At 47.2% G+C, this 15,119-nt stretch overlaps 2 protein-coding genes across 3 annotated transcripts in view; one reads left to right on the forward strand and one right to left on the reverse strand.

Moving 5' to 3' along the window:
• DNAJA4 (DnaJ heat shock protein family (Hsp40) member A4) overlaps nt 1–15,119 on the forward strand; it is a 17,598-nt gene continuing 2,479 nt past the window's right edge. The window contains exons 1-6 of one of the 2 annotated variants that reach the window (XM_008015721.3): nt 1–261; nt 616–754; nt 6,305–6,485; nt 8,633–8,737; nt 9,634–9,861; nt 10,931–11,161. In XM_008015721.3, the coding sequence (XP_008013912.1) occupies nt 182–261; nt 616–754; nt 6,305–6,485; nt 8,633–8,737; nt 9,634–9,861; nt 10,931–11,161 (964 nt within the window). In that variant the 5' untranslated portion in view covers nt 1–181. Of the gene's footprint in view, nt 262–615; nt 755–876; nt 2,168–6,304; nt 6,486–8,632; nt 8,738–9,633; nt 9,862–10,930; nt 11,162–15,119 lie in introns of those variants that run through there. The other variant, XM_008015722.3, reaches the window with a different exon arrangement.
• Nucleotides 9,941–15,119, reverse strand: part of SKIC8 (SKI8 subunit of superkiller complex) — a 25,440-nt gene continuing 20,261 nt past the window's right edge. The window contains exons 11-13 of the mRNA XM_008015724.3: nt 13,596–13,724; nt 12,333–12,397; nt 9,941–10,434 (exon numbers count right to left, since the gene is read on the reverse strand). Of these exons, the coding sequence (XP_008013915.3) occupies nt 10,305–10,434; nt 12,333–12,397; nt 13,596–13,724 (324 nt within the window). The 3' untranslated portion in view covers nt 9,941–10,304. The remainder of the gene's footprint in view (nt 10,435–12,332; nt 12,398–13,595; nt 13,725–15,119) is intronic.

Raw genomic sequence — 15,119 nt, forward strand, 5'->3', positions numbered from 1 at the left:
CGCAGCTCTGCCAGTCCCACCCTTCGGAGCAGGGCTCCTGCCGACATAGCCCTCCAGGCCGCCTACTCTCCAGTCAGCCGGCTCCACGAATCCACGGAAGGGCAAGGGGGCGGCGTCGGGGCGGCGGGACGGTCGTCGGAGGGCGCCCTCCAGGCCCAAGCCGCCTTCTCCGGCCCCCGCCATGGCCCGGGGCGGCAGTCAGAGCTGGAGCTCCGAGGAGTCGGACGGGCAGCCAGAGGAGCAAACGCCCGAGAAGCCCGGGTGAGCTGCTGGGCCGCGCTGGACGGCCGTCGGGGGTCTGGTCCGCGAACCCGCCGCGGCGCCGCCCGGAACCTCCGCGAAGGTTCTAGCCCTTTGTGGCGTCACTGTCTCCTTGCGGAAGCTTCCGCCGGCGCCGAATAAAACCCGCCGCGGAGGAGCCGGTGGCTCTAGTGCGGCGGTGCCGGGCGTGAAAGTCGGCCCAGCGCGGGGAGCGGGCGGGAGCCACAGGCGGCGGCGAGGGCGGTGGCAGCGGTGACCGTGACCGTGACGCGCGGGCGGGCGGCGGGGACGCGGGCCAGGGTCCCGGCAGCGGCGTCCGGGGCACTCTGACCGGCCTCGCCCGCCCGCCCGCAGAGACAAGATGGTGAAGGAGACCCAGTACTATGACATCCTGGGCGTGAAGCCCAGCGCGTCCCCGGAGGAGATCAAGAAGGCCTATCGGAAGCTGGCTCTCAAGTACCACCCGGACAAGAACCCGGATGAGGGCGAGAAGGTGCGGGGCGGCGCGGGGCGCGGGGCGGGCTCCCGAGGGGCCGAGGGTTATTAAGCCAGGAGCACTGAAGGCGGCGGGAAACCTGAGCCGCGTTTGTTGCGGAGGCCGTCGCCAGGCGCCTCGGGGCCAGGCCGGGGCAGAGGTGGCGCGGTCGGTGGAGGGCGCTTCGCCCGCGGAGGAGGCATGTGGTGCGGGCTGGGGCCTCTCGCGAGTCCCTGCCGAACCCATTCATTCCTCCATTCGCTCCACAAGTGTTCGGGTAGCCCCTGCAGTGCGCGCTGGAGTCCGGCGTCAGGGGAGGCGCAGGGGCTGAACCCAGTTCACATAGGGGTGTGTTGGCGTTCCTGTGGGAGAGGCGGCCTGGAAATCGGGAAACTGAGGCACGCACAAACAGTTGTGTACTTGCTGGGAACCACTGGCTCATGTTCTCTGTTGATGCATAAACCCTAGGGATGAGTGTCTTTAATCTGAGCCGGTACCTTGGACAAACGCCGTGCCTCTCTTGAGAATGACCAGCAGAATTTGTTCTGTGCACCTACTTCCTACTTGATAAAAGTGTCAGATAGTGAATAATTCCATTTTCTTTATTAAACAGGGACATGGACATGTGCAGCCTGACATTAGCTTGTACTCATATTCTGGGTTTTCGGTGACAGGTGACACACAGTTGATCTTAAGTACCAATCATAGAGTGAAAATGCTCTGCATTTTAGAGACAGAAGTTAAAAGCTTTTCCATCCTGTTTACAGAAAGTTTGCTTTTTATCTCTAAAGAGGCTCATGACCCACCTGAATACGTGAATTGAAGGAATGAGGCGTTGCAAGGAAAGGCTGCTGGCCCTCGCATTCCTCCTTTCACTTCTTGCCATTTTCTTGTAAAACTTTGGTTGTCCCGCATGGGTCTTGGGAGATGGGGCCGTTATAGTAGCTGATGGCAGTGTCACCTGGGCCACTTTTGAAGCCACACTGATCACCCATGTAGCATTTAAGACCTTTGGAAACGACACTGGAATCAAAATACCTGTCTGCATTAGTTATTCCGAACTGGAGAAAGCTACTTCAGGACGGTTTGGCTGAATGGCAACAGTGATGGAATATTTATATTTAGCCACATGTGCTGAATGTGGCTGTCACAAGTTTAAAATGCTTTCGCGTAAGACCATTTGTCTGTTACTCACTTGCGTTCTTTCTCATCTATATTTAGATGGCTTACTGTAGCTTTTAAAGGCACTGGCGTTTTACGTGGTGCTAGTGATTCATCCACCTGCTCCCTACATTCATTGTAGTCTGCTTCTGACAGTCTCCTTTAAGGAGAGCTTCTAGGCTTGTAATTTCATATTTCAGCAGGCAGGCTAAAGACATGTGGGAAAGTCTTCTGACCCTGGTTTCAGGTCAAATCTCAGCACTCAGAAGAGTAAGTTCATGCCTCTGTGTATACAGTTAGAGCTGAATGTGCTTTTGTTGTTCTGAAGCTTTTATTTTTAAAACATTAGACTTGACCTGTACTACATATATGTAGGTTTCACCCTGTCAATACCTGTCTGGGCAGGTTGTTTGGTTTGTTTTAAACTAATATTTATTTTATAGCCAGGCACTGAGTTAGTGTCGCATAAATGAGGCCCTTGGCAGTGAGGTCTGGCAAGCCCATCTCAGCTTGGAGGGAGGGGTTCTGTGATGTGCCTGTTGCCAGGAATACTTTCCTTCCCCTACCTTCACGGAAGGGGATAAAACTCCTTAGTTCTCGCTAAAACATCTTCCAGGAGGCTGCCTCTGCCTCGTAGACTGAACCACAGGCCCAACATGCATCCTACTCTAATGGTGATTACTTGTTTGATTAACTGTATTCCTTTAAAGGTGATTACTTGTTTGATAACTGTATTCTCTGCCATAATATAAGCAGGGCAGTGACTGTGCCCCCATGGCCACTTATGGGGTGAGTAGCTAGCTGTGCAGGGTAGGTGCTAAAATGTTTGTTAGCTGGCTGAGTAAATGCACTTTAAAAAATTGTATGTAGGAGAAGAGGGCTCTATAAAGGCACAAATTGGAAGGGAAATTGCAGTGAAGGAATATTGGGAGGAGAGTGGCAATTTAGATTGGAAATCAAAGAGGATGAGGAGACTGGGGACACAATTTATAGAAACTGCTGTAAAGTTCCCCAGAGAGAGCTCATTCGTTCATTTGTTCATTCATTCAACAAATACCTCCTCTTCTGGTCCCCACTGTGTGCTGGGTGCACTGTGCAGGCCTTTTGTGAGTGTGTATGTGAGTCTGTGTGTAGTTCTTTTCCACTTTATCACAGGCAGAACATTAAAATTTTTTTTTCCTCCTAAGTTTGTCACTGTATTATTAATGTCTCTTCAAAAGTAGACTATGCCAGTTCTTTAGCCCTTGCTGGGACAACTGAGAAGGCCGTTGGGGTGTTGGTCTTTGTTTTTTGCCGTGTTGTCCCCTGTTGCTAAGCATTGGGGCAGCTTGTGTTTGTCGGGCACTCTGTATGGAGTCTGTACTTATCTGCAGCTGGTTTTTTTTGCAAGATGCCTGGGTGGTAGGTAGTGGGTCACAAGATAGTCCCTTTCAGGGGCAATGATGTGGGGTATATTCTTGGCTACTACCCTGTTGAGATGAGTTTGATCTTTTGGTCAATTTCATTGTAACTTTTAGTTTGAATGATAGATTTTCAAGTTCAAAAATCAAAAAATAGCGAACTGTGCAGAAAATTTTAGAACACAGAGGAAAGCCTACTAAGCACACATTATCCTCACCACTCCCTCCGTGCTTCTTTCCAGGCTTCCCCCAGGATGATCATACATGGCCATCCTGATATATAGACATTTTGTTTTCTTGTTTCCACTTAATACTTTATTATAAGTACTTTTCCCAAGTTGTTACATAGTCTTCAAAGCCATTTTCCCCTCAGCTGTATAGTAATCCTGTTAAGGTTCTGTGACAAATAATCATGGCCTGAAAGGCAAGCTGGTCATAGCACTTGTCTCCCACTGGGAGAAGGGGGTCCAGGCTGGGAACTGAATTAGACTTTGGAGTCCTGCGACCCTAGAGGATGGACTCCCTACTGGTAGTTGGAACCCCCATCCCATGTGAGGTCTGGCCTCTGAATGTCCCAAGCAACTGGGTACTCCTTTTCCGTTCTTAGATAATTCTAGTAAGTATAAATGTCATGTGAGTATCCAGGGTATTTGGTGAGTGTTTCCAGTGGACATTCCCATGAAGCTTATTTACCTAGTCCTGACCTGCAGATAGATGCAGAAACTCTCTAGGGGCAGCCTGGCCTAGATGCTTTCTGATCTGTACCAGGCACCCAATCCTTACACTGTATCTCAGGTTTTCTGCTGAGGAAAGGGGTAGTAGTGAATGGTACTTACTTCTTTGCAGAAATGGTATGAGAATCAACATATCAAAAGATCTAGCTGATTTATATATGATGCTGACGTCTTTTTAATACCCTTCTAAATTGTACAGGTTTTTAAGCTATTATTTATTAGCTATTATTATTATTATTAGTTACTTATTAGATTTCAATCACGGATTTGTAGAACAAGAGAATTAATGCCTCAAATTCCCTTGTTCTGTCTCTCAAATTCCTTATTTCATGGCACTTTTTTCCCCTGAATATTTTGTGAAGCCAGCTGCATTATAGGATCTGTATATCTATATATCCATATATGTCTCTCTGACTAAACTGTAGCCTCTGGAGGGCCAAGACCCTACCTCATTTATGTATGTCTGAGTTCCCAGAATCGAACCATTCATCTAACAGGTATTTACCAAGTGCCTTCCACATGCCAGGCATGGTTCCAGGCTCAGTTAGACAGCAGTGGACAAAACCCCCCATCTTCACGGAGCTTATGTTGCAGTGGGGACTACATAAGCTAAGCAATACATGATACAGCTTGTTGGAAGGTGGTTAATGCTATGGAGAAATATGCAGCAGGGGTGGGGGGTGGGAGGGTCTGAGGTGGGTTTGCAGTGTTAAAGCTGGATCACCAGGAGGCATCCCTGAGAAGGTGGTCTGTGAGCTAAGGCTGGAAAGAGGTGAGTGGGGAGGCCACACCAGGCTGAGGTGCCCCTGAGGCTCAGGCTGCAGAATTGAGGAACAGCAGGGAGCCTGGTGAAGCTGGCACAGAATTGAGGTGGGGACGCACAGGAGGAGAAGAAAGTAGAGGTGCCAGGTTGAACTTATAGATGAAAGTTAGGACTGGCTTTTACTCCCAGTGACATGGGCCGCCTTGTAGAGGTTTGAGCAGAGGATTGACCCAATTAGTGGGCTCGAATGGAGAACACACTGAAAGCTGGGGCAAGAAGGGAACATGGAAGACCAGGGAGGAGGCCACTTCAGTAGTCCAGGCCTGAGATGGTGCCTTCTGCCAGAGTGGATGTGGTGTGGTGAGAAGGAACAGATCTTGCATGTTTTAGCATTCTGATTTTATTTTTTAATATACCTGCAGAAAACAGGAGTGGTGCAATGAACACCTATGTATTCTTCACCTAGCTTTACCAGTTGTAAATAAATTGTCACATTGGTTTTATCTATTATTATTATTATTACTACTGTTGGCTAAAGGTTTTGGGAGGAAGCTGCCTGTAGCGTAACCTTTCAGCCCTAAGTGCTGCATGTTTCTCTTAGGCACAAGGACATCCTTGTACATAACCATAGTGCAGTTATCAAATTCAAGAAGTTTAACATTGAGAACAAAGATTCACATTTCTCCCATTGTTCCAATAATGTCCTTTGTAGCCATTTTTTTTTCCCCCAGTGCAGGATCTGATCCAGGATCACACATTGTATTCGGTTTTTCCTATCTTTTAATTTTAGAGTATCTCTCAATTTGGCTTTTCTGATTCTTTCATACGATTGGGTTCCAGTGGTAACTCTTTGGCAGGAATGCTACACATGGGATATTGTGTGTGTCTTAGGGTACTGGAGATGCAAATGTGAAGGTAGCGTCAGTGGGATTTGTTGACAGGTGAGATTGGCATTGCCAATAACTGTGATATGGGGAAGACTATGGGCAGGATGGGGCTTTTGGGGGAGGATCAGGAGTATAGGTTTGTATACAATGTCTGGCACGTGGTTAGGTGCTCACAGATGCCTGTAGTTGGATTTCATGCTAGTAAACTAATGACATGATTCCCATGAGGAGGTGAGCCAGTGGTGGTGCCCAGAGTCCTAGCTTTATCTGGTTAGAGATGCAGCCCTGGCACTATCTCATGGTATCCTAGCTGGACTCGACTTCCTGTCTGGTGCAGCCAGATGAGGGAGAAACTTTCCTTCTCTACTGCCTTCTCTTCCTTATTCTTGTCATGTCCCTTTCACCAGTCCCTTAATATGTTTGCCCTGTGTTTCCCACTTTACCAAAGGAGTAAGTAGACAGGCAAGTCAGGTTCCAGGTAGAGGATGTATAGACTGGCTAGTTCAAGGGTTTGGGGGCAGAATACCTGTATTACGTTGTATGTTTATATGGCGGGTTTGCTTAATAAAACTACTGAAACCTCTCTCTTTTTAAAAATCTCTCTCTCTCTCTTTCTTTTAAAGTTTAAACTCATATCCCAGGCATATGAAGTGCTTTCAGATCCAAAGAAAAGGGATATTTATGACCAAGGCGGAGAGCAGGCAATTAAAGAAGGAGGCTCAGGCAGCCCCAGCTTCTCTTCACCCATGGACATCTTTGACATGTTCTTTGGTGGTGGTGGACGGATGGCTAGAGAGAGAAGAGGTAAATGCTTTTAAAGAAACATATATAAGTTGTATGGTTTCCACAATTGTACGTGTTTTTGGAATCAGGATAGATCATGCTTTAAAAGGATATGATTGGACCAGGTGCAGTGGTTCATGTCTGTAATCTCAGCACTTTGGGAGGCCAAGGTGGGAGGATCGTTTTAGGCCAGGATTTCAAGACTAACCGGGGCAACATAGTGAGACCCCCCCATCTCAAAAAAATAAAAATAAAAAAATTAGCCAGGCCTGGTGACTCATGCCTGTAGTCTCAGCTACTTCTTGAGAGGCTGAGGCAGGAGGATGACTTGAGCCCAGGAAGTCAAGGCTGCAGTGAGCAATCCAGCCTGCATGAATGACAGGGTGGGGCCCTGTCTTTAAAAAACAAACAAACAAACAAACAAAAAAACAAGGTACCGTTGCCATGTTTTGGGATCATTAACTTTAAAGAGTGTATCACTTGTCTAGTGCTCAGGCTACCTGGAAACTCCTGGTAAATTTAGTAATTATCTGACATCCTCCAGTACGATATGAAGGAGCAAATGGACTGGTGGATAGAAAAGAGGAAGGTCAAGTTCATCGTGCCTTCTTTTCCTCTGTTGTTGGGGTCAGGCACCAGAGTGTGTTGAGGGATGTAAATGACACCTCCTGTGGTTGTCAGGGATACTTTACGGAGAGTGTTCCTCTCCTCTCTTGCCCACCCTCCCTTTGTGGCCTTCCATTTTCCCTGACCTGGGCCTGGGCTGCAGGCTCTCTAATTCTAGGTGGGTACCCTTGGCATGTTCAGTATGGCCTCATTTCCCAGCCTGCTCAGGGGATTTTCTAGGTAACAAATTTGACCTCTTTATGTTTTGAAATCTTTGTAAATGGCCTGTCTTTCTTTTCAGAATGCATTATGAGTAGTAGCAACTTCATCCCCAGGTGAATGAGGAACTTAGCCCTTAGCTCGGTGGCCCCAGGCCACTGTTTTGACTTTCGAGGGTTGCGCTTCCTAATTTTTCTGCATCTCTCCTTCTGCCAGACTACAGGCTGTTACCTCTGTTGTTAGTAGTTGCTAATGTTAGTAGTTGCCAATAGACTAGTTCCCATTCCCCCTGTTTAGTTTACTGTTGTCAGGCTGCTTTGAATCTTGAAACCAGAAAGATAAGCAGGCTTATTATAATTCTGGATAAAGTCAGAAGAAATGAACTCTGCCTTGGGGTTTAAGAAGTGTGGTTTTTGAGAGACCCCTAGATAAATGAAGCAGCACCTGTTATCACATTGTAATTGACTTTGAGCTTTAAAAAGCTTGGGTGTCAATTCTGTGAACACAGAGTGCTGAAAATCACAAAGTGTTTATTAGGGAAAAATCCTTCCCCTGTCCTTTGAGCATATTGCCTGCTCATATAATTGATGGTGTGCACGTGATTAAAACTTTGGGTATTCTCTTGTCCAGCCCCCTCACTGTCTTGAGATGAAAAACTTCATGCCCTTAAGTAAGTCATCTCTCAAAGTTGGCAGCCAGTAAACCAGGACAGCTCGTCTCAGTGGCTGCAGGAGCTCCACGGGCAGCAGGGAGGGTCTTGATGCTGTCAGTCTTGACAGGCTGGCGGGCGCTGGAGCACACGCCCACCCTCAGGACCAAACACCCACCGTCCTGAGTGCAGAAGCAAGATTTTGGCAGAGGAAAGAATTCCCATTTGGCCACCAGTTGCAGAAGGGCTCAGAAAGTAAAGTGCTTTATGCCCAAGGAAGAGTTTGAAAAGATCCAGAGACTTTGGCTATCACAGATTTATGTATAGAAAGAACTCCTTTCATGGGGAAACTTAACCAACTTCGTGGGTTCATACTGCTTTTGGTTTCTCAATTAGTACTCTCCCTGTCCTCAGATTTGTTCTCCAAAAATAAAGGGGGAAAGTCTTTTTGTTGGCCTCTATAAATGATTAATTAGCTCATAGCTAGAGAAGGTATTAGCTCTTGTTATTGACTGAGGGCTAGAAGGATGGGCTGGGGTAATAGAAGCATTGCCTCCTGCAGGGAAGGGAGCGCGTGACCCATCCACAGTCTTGAATCTCTGGAGACTTCATACAACTAAGGGTCATATGGGTGGTATTTAATACAGTGGTATATTTCATTCAACGCCACTAATTTTTTTTCTCCCTTGCTAAGGCAAGAATGTTGTACACCAGTTATCTGTAACTCTTGAAGATTTATATAATGGAGTCACGAAGAAATTGGCCCTCCAGAAAAATGTAATTTGTGAGAAATGTGAAGGTAAAAATTAATTTTTGACTGAACCTCACAGTTCTGATCCCTTAGATTCAGAAACAATGCTTGTTTTAGTTCAGGGAAAATAAGTTATCTTATTTCAAAGGCAAGGGTCAAGTAGAGATTACAGACAGGTGGCCTGAGGACCACATCGCTTTGCCTGAATGAATGTTTTCTTTGGGCTGCACCTCTCTTTGACATGTTGACGACTATTTTTAAAAATTAAGAATCAGACACTTGACCTCATCTAGGGGTTGGCTGGCAGACTTTTTCTGTAAAGAGCCAGATTTTAGGCTTTCCAGGCCTTGGAGTCTTTTGTAACTAGTTCACTCTGCCATCATGTTACATAAATGAATGGACGTGCCTGTGTTCCAGTAAAGCTTTATTTACAAACCCAAGCAGTCCGGCCATGGTTTCTTGACCCCTGACTTAAATGTACATATAATTATTGTAATTTTTTAAAAATCTGAGTTTTCAAGAAAAGCCATGTCTGGTGACCCCAGCCTCACATTGTCCCACAGAGAGAATTGGCTGAGCTGGGTAGTTGCTACTATTGACAGAGCTTTTGTTCTCTCGATCTCCATAGCCCTAGCCTCCTCATTCATCTGTGGGCCTATGCAGGTTCCACCTGGGGTGGAAGAAAACACATTTGATGAAGCTAAAGTAATAAATTTGGATTGATGCAGCCAAAATCACAAACATTTGAGGTCAGATGTTAACATCTGGATGTTATCTGCTTGGCTGGACTCCTCCAGGCTCTTCTGCATTGTTTTTTGATTGTAAATAGAATTCTAAGCCCAATGTCCGATGTGAGGGTTCCCTACCCTTCTGCTGTGGCGCCCAGCAGGGACACTGGTAAGGGAAGAGCATGGCCCTCACTCCCGCCTCCCCCAACCCTGCAGGTGTTGGCGGGAAGAAGGGATCGGTGGAGAAGTGCCCGCTATGCAAGGGGCGGGGGATGCAGATCCACATCCAGCAGATCGGGCCGGGCATGGTGCAGCAGATCCAGACCGTGTGCGTTGAGTGCAAGGGCCAGGGCGAGCGCATCAACCCCAAGGACCGCTGCGAGAGCTGCAGCGGTGCCAAGGTGATCCGTGAGAAGAAGATTATCGAGGTACATGTTGAAAAAGGTGAGGCTGCGCAGAGCTGGTGCTCCACACTGACTGGAAATGCTGTCTGGGTGCTAATCGTGGGATACACAGGCTAGATGTCAGGGAAGTGAGCTGTATCACAACATGTATTGGGTGTGCCATGAATTCCTCTTGTGTCCCGGTCATCTTCTCTCCACCCTTCCTGGCCTTATTTCCATTCCATGTCACCTGCCAAAGTGTTCTTGCCGAGTTTTACTTCCTTGAGATCACAGACAGCCTCTTTATGAGATTTTCTAATGCTCCGAAAGTCTTACTTGGCCTTGGTTTTGGTTAGTTGCCATCTCCTGACATTCTCAAGCCATTCCTCTAGAATCTTTAGGATTGTCTTCCTGGTCGCTTCCAATGCTCATTGGCCGTAAGGGCTTGTTTAAGTGTTTGTGGCTGCATGTTCCCTTTCTCTCCACATTTCCCCATCTGGTGCATCAGATTCCCCCAAATACAGCACTGCTATTCATTTTGCCTGATGCCATCATTTTAAGGCCTTTTTCCATTTTAGCTGTCTTCCAAGTATTCCCTGATGATTCTGTGGCTTTCCAATCCAGTGAATATATCCTAGATCAGATACGAGACCAAAAGTAAAAGAATTAACACCCAAACCGACACAGGTGTTATGAAAGGACTTACTGTTTAAACATGCCTGAACCCTGTGCCTTGAGTGTGCATAACGACTTGTTAGAAAAGGACAGGGCTGGCTGACCCCCATCAGTCCTTAGTCATGCACCCTGTGCCCCGGGAAGTGGGTGGTGACCCCATGCTGGCAGTGTGGCATCACAGGCTGGGGGAAGGGAGTGCTGTGGAAACCTGGGATGTAGAGCCGCATTCCCCCTCTCCCTGTGCATGCTGGGCCTGGCCCCACATTATGCCAAGGGAAGCGGGACCTCTTTTCTCATTGGCCATCCTAGCCACCCGTCCCTGCCTTGTGCCTGCATCAGATTGGGAGGCTTGATGAATAAAGAACCCCTGAAGGACTCTGTTCCTTCTTCAAAAGCTTTAAGGAAGCATGGTTTGTATGAGAAATGGCTAATCAGAAAGGGATGATGTTTCATAGGTATGAAAGATGGGCAAAAGATACTATTTCATGGAGAAGGAGATCAGGAGCCTGAGCTGGAGCCTGGTGATGTCATAATTGTGCTTGATCAGAAGGATCATAGTGTCTTTCAGAGACGAGGCCATGACTTGATCATGAAAATGAAAATTCAGCTTTCTGAAGCTCTTTGTGGCTTCAAGAAGACGATAAAAACATTGGACAATCGAATTCTTGTTATTACATCCAAATCAGGTAACGTTTCAAATGTGTGTTTCCATTGACGTTCTGTATGTTTGGCATAATTCCAGCAAGTTAGCCTGATTTTTTTATTGCTACATAACATTTTACATATTGATGGGGTGCATGTAATACTTTGTCCCATGCATAAAATGGGTAATGATCAAGCCAGGTGCTTAGGGCATCTGTCGCCTTGAGTATTTCTTATTTGTGTTGGGAATAGTTCACCTGATTTCACATTTAAAGTCAAATTCTGTTACACAAATTAGTATGACGTGATTTTCTCTAATTTAAAGTTATCCCTAATGACTCTGGATAATTTATAAAGTCCTTTTATATTCTCCTAGAAAAAATATTCGGTTGGAGGGAAAAGTCTCAAATAAGAATCTTGGGGCTCTGAAATTTTAGATGAAGTCTGCCAATTAAACTTAAATTTTTAAAAATTTATTTTTGTATAAGAAAACAGCTTAATAGGTGGTGTTTTTCTATCAAGTGGTGATTTGTGCTGATTCATCCACATGTTCCTGTAGCCTCTGTTGTTCATTACATGAGTTACATTTTAAAGTAGAATTTTCCTGTAAGAAAGACTTTGCCTATCAGCTTATCCTTGGAGGTTTCCATAGGCATTGCTGGTCTGCACACACCCATGGGAGCCAGAGGGAGATGCCTCTGGGCTGAAAGGGTTCCTGAGGGCCTGAGCTCAGCCCCCAAGCCCCTTGTAGACACTAGGGGACTCATCTCCCAGGAGGGTTTCTGTGTTCACTGCAGTGAGGGTCTGTGTGGGCACCAGAGCTCCTGCCTAGAAGGGGCTGAGAAAGGAGAGAGGCCAGGCCAGAGACCTTGACTTGAAACTGCTTCTGAATAGCACTAAGGTCAGCTGTGCATAGCAAAGAATGTCTGGATGGGTGTGGTGGTGGCTACGCCACCGAAGCAGCCTGGGCCCCAGCACCAGCCATTTGCAGTGTTGCTGTAGTCCCCTCACTGGCCGTGGGGCTGGGATTACCTTTTCCTATGGCCATTTGAGGTTTGGGGCAAAAGGGGTAGGTTCAGGGCAGGCACAGAGGTAACCAGCCAATAAGCCTGCCCCCAGGGCAGTGGCAGCTGGAGATAAGACTCAAGTCCAGTGGGGTGACTGAGGCCTGGGCTTCTGTTCCCTCCCTGTCCCTCTCCCCCTTCCCCTCCTTGCCTGCTTTCCTCTTCCCGTGCTCTTTTTCTCTTTCCTCTCTTGGATTCTTTCAGGTTCCTCCTTTCCTGGGGATAATAGGAAGCAGAATTATATATCCAAGGCTTGATCAGTTTTTGGGATTTTAAAATAAACTTATTTGGAAACAATTTCAAGCTTACAAAAAGTTGCAAATACAAAAATAGTCCGAGGTCCGCCCATATATGATTTGTCTGATGTTAACATTTTACCCCATTTGGTTTGTCATTTGCTCTGTGTCTGTTTTTATTTATTTTTAAAATTTGTTCATTTATTTTTTGAGACAGGAGTCTCGCTCTGTCACACAGGCTGAAGTGTAGTGGCGTGATCTCAGCTCACTGTAACCTCCACCTCAGCCTCCCGAGTAGCTAGTGCTACAGCCACATGCCACCACGCCCATCTAATTTTTATATTTTTTGTAGAGATGGGGTTTTGCCATGTTGCCCAGACTTGTGTGTGTTTTTATACATAATCAAGGATTGGGGGAAGCACTGCAGTATAATGCAAAATTTGCATGAAAATTTAAAATAAAACACCTACCCTTAGGCTTTCATAGACCTCCCAAGGCACCCATTTCTTCCCTCGAGAAGGAGTTTGAAGATCACAGTTTACATGAAGCCCCAGACCACTGGTTGTGAGCTCAACACCCTGGCACTGTGTCCAAGATGCCCTTACATGGTCACAGCCCAGATCCTAGCCCTCCTGAGCCGGGTCTGGGCGGCATCTGTATGTAACTTCTTTGCGAAAGACCGTCCTGTCCAGGGGTGGACTGTTTGAGGCTTGGGCCCTGCCAAGGGTCAGAGCCCAGTGTTCCTTGCTGCCTCAGCTGACCCCAGCCTGGGGAACCGGGAGCCAAATGGAGTGAGGGTGGCGGAGAAAAAGCCCCAGAGGGAAGGAAGTGGCAAATCCTAAGAAACCTATTTCCTTCTTTATTATAAGGAAGGGTGGAGCATCCAGGAAACCTGCCGTTGGAGAGTTCTTTGGGGATTTGTTTTCCTTTTTGTTTTTGCTTTTACTTTGTTCTCTTTTGCACCTTCTCCTTTTTTCTTCACCCCTCTTTTGTGTTGGCTTATTTCTTGTTTCTCCATCTTCTCTCCTCCCTCTTCCTCCTCTCTTCTGCTGTTGAAATGCCTTCTTCCCTAGAGCCCTTTAGCCTGTTATGAGCATTGCTGAGGATTGGATTAATTAAAAAAGTGATTTTGGAGCCACACAAGGGTGTGATGGCCCTGCCTGCAGGCGGGTATTTACCTGCCGGGAGAGCCGAAATTGTGGTGTTCTTCTACCTGTAGTTTTCCATGCCTCGTCAGTTTCCCACCTCCCGGTAAGCTGGAAGCAGAAGCATGGGGAGTGGAGCTTGAGAGCAGCAAGAAGTGACACCTGATAGGAATGGGGAGAGAAAAACCAGTCATGTGTCACTTAATGATGGGGCTACGTTCTGAGAAATGCATTGTTTGGCAGTGTTGTCGTGGTGTTCACTTGCACAGACCTAGATGGCGTAGGCTGCTACACCCTAGGCTGTGTGGCATAGCCTGTTGCTCCTGGGCCGAAACCTGCATAGCAGGTTGCTGTACTGAATACTGTTGGCAGTTGTAATATGATGCTGAGTATGTGGGTATCTGAACGTAGGGAAGGTGCAGTAAAAGTTTGGTGTAATCTTTGCAACCATCTTCATAAATGTTGTTGACTGAAAGGTCACTATGCTGTGCATGACTGTATTTCTTTTTTCTTTTTTGAGGCGGAGTCTTGTTCTATGGTCCAGGCTGGAGAGCAGTGGCGCAATCTTGGCTCACTGTAAGCTCCGCCTCCCGGGTTCACGCCATTCTCCTGCCTCAGCCTCCTGAGTAGCTGGGATTATAGGCACACCCTATCATGCCCAGCTAATTTTTCTATTTTTTTTTTAGTAGAGATGGGGGTTTCACTATGTTGGTCAGGCTGGTCTCGAACTCCTGACCTCGTGATCTGCCCACCTCGGCCTCCCAAAGTGCTGGAATTACAGGCGTGAGCTACCGCGCCTGGCCATGACTGTATTTCAGAAAAAGAATAAACAGGAACACAAAAAGCCAGCAGTCCGGAGCAGTTTAGCTAAGGGGTTGCTGTCCTGCACAGTCAGTAGGCTCTGAAGGCCATGTCTGAGCCACAGCCCTGCCCGTGAATGAACCTCAAGGATAGTCATTGGCTTACTTTATTTTTAAAACCTCCTCTTTAAAGATTTCCTCTTGAAGAGAGAGCTCACTTTCTAGATAGTTCCATATGGAAGTGGACTGCGGAATAAATTAGTGTTTTGATTCCCCTCCACCGTCTCCCCCATTTTTTCCAAACATTTCTTTCTGTCTTTGTCCATATTCATCGCTGAGCTGAAGAGTATACTTTATCAGAAACCCTTTTGTCCCTTTCCTTTTCCATGCTTAGAGGGAAGTTTCTGACTTGGGAGAATGCCTCAGAGTTCTTGGGGTCTGAACTCCCCTGATGCCTTGCAAAGTCACGTAGCTGTAAGACCCAGCGGGTGCCAGCCGGGAGGGTGACTCCAGCTCAGCAGCGTGTATGGAAGTGCATTGTGACCATGAAGGAGATTGCCTGTGGCCAAGCCACCTAGTGAGCTCCCTACCAAGGAACCTGGGTGTCACCTACAGGTGGCTGAGAGCCAGTTTTTATGCCAGGCAGGGGACTGGTTGGACTCTTGAGGCTTCTTCCTGTGAGGAGCATTCCTGTTCCCCTTGTGGTAGGAATACCTGTCACCCCACGAAGGGTCAGAGTGATGGTTGTTGGCCCCAT

Source organism: Chlorocebus sabaeus, chromosome 26 (genome assembly GCF_047675955.1).
Source record: "Chlorocebus sabaeus isolate Y175 chromosome 26, mChlSab1.0.hap1, whole genome shotgun sequence".
In the NCBI taxonomy this organism is placed as follows: Eukaryota; Metazoa; Chordata; class Mammalia; order Primates; family Cercopithecidae; genus Chlorocebus; species Chlorocebus sabaeus.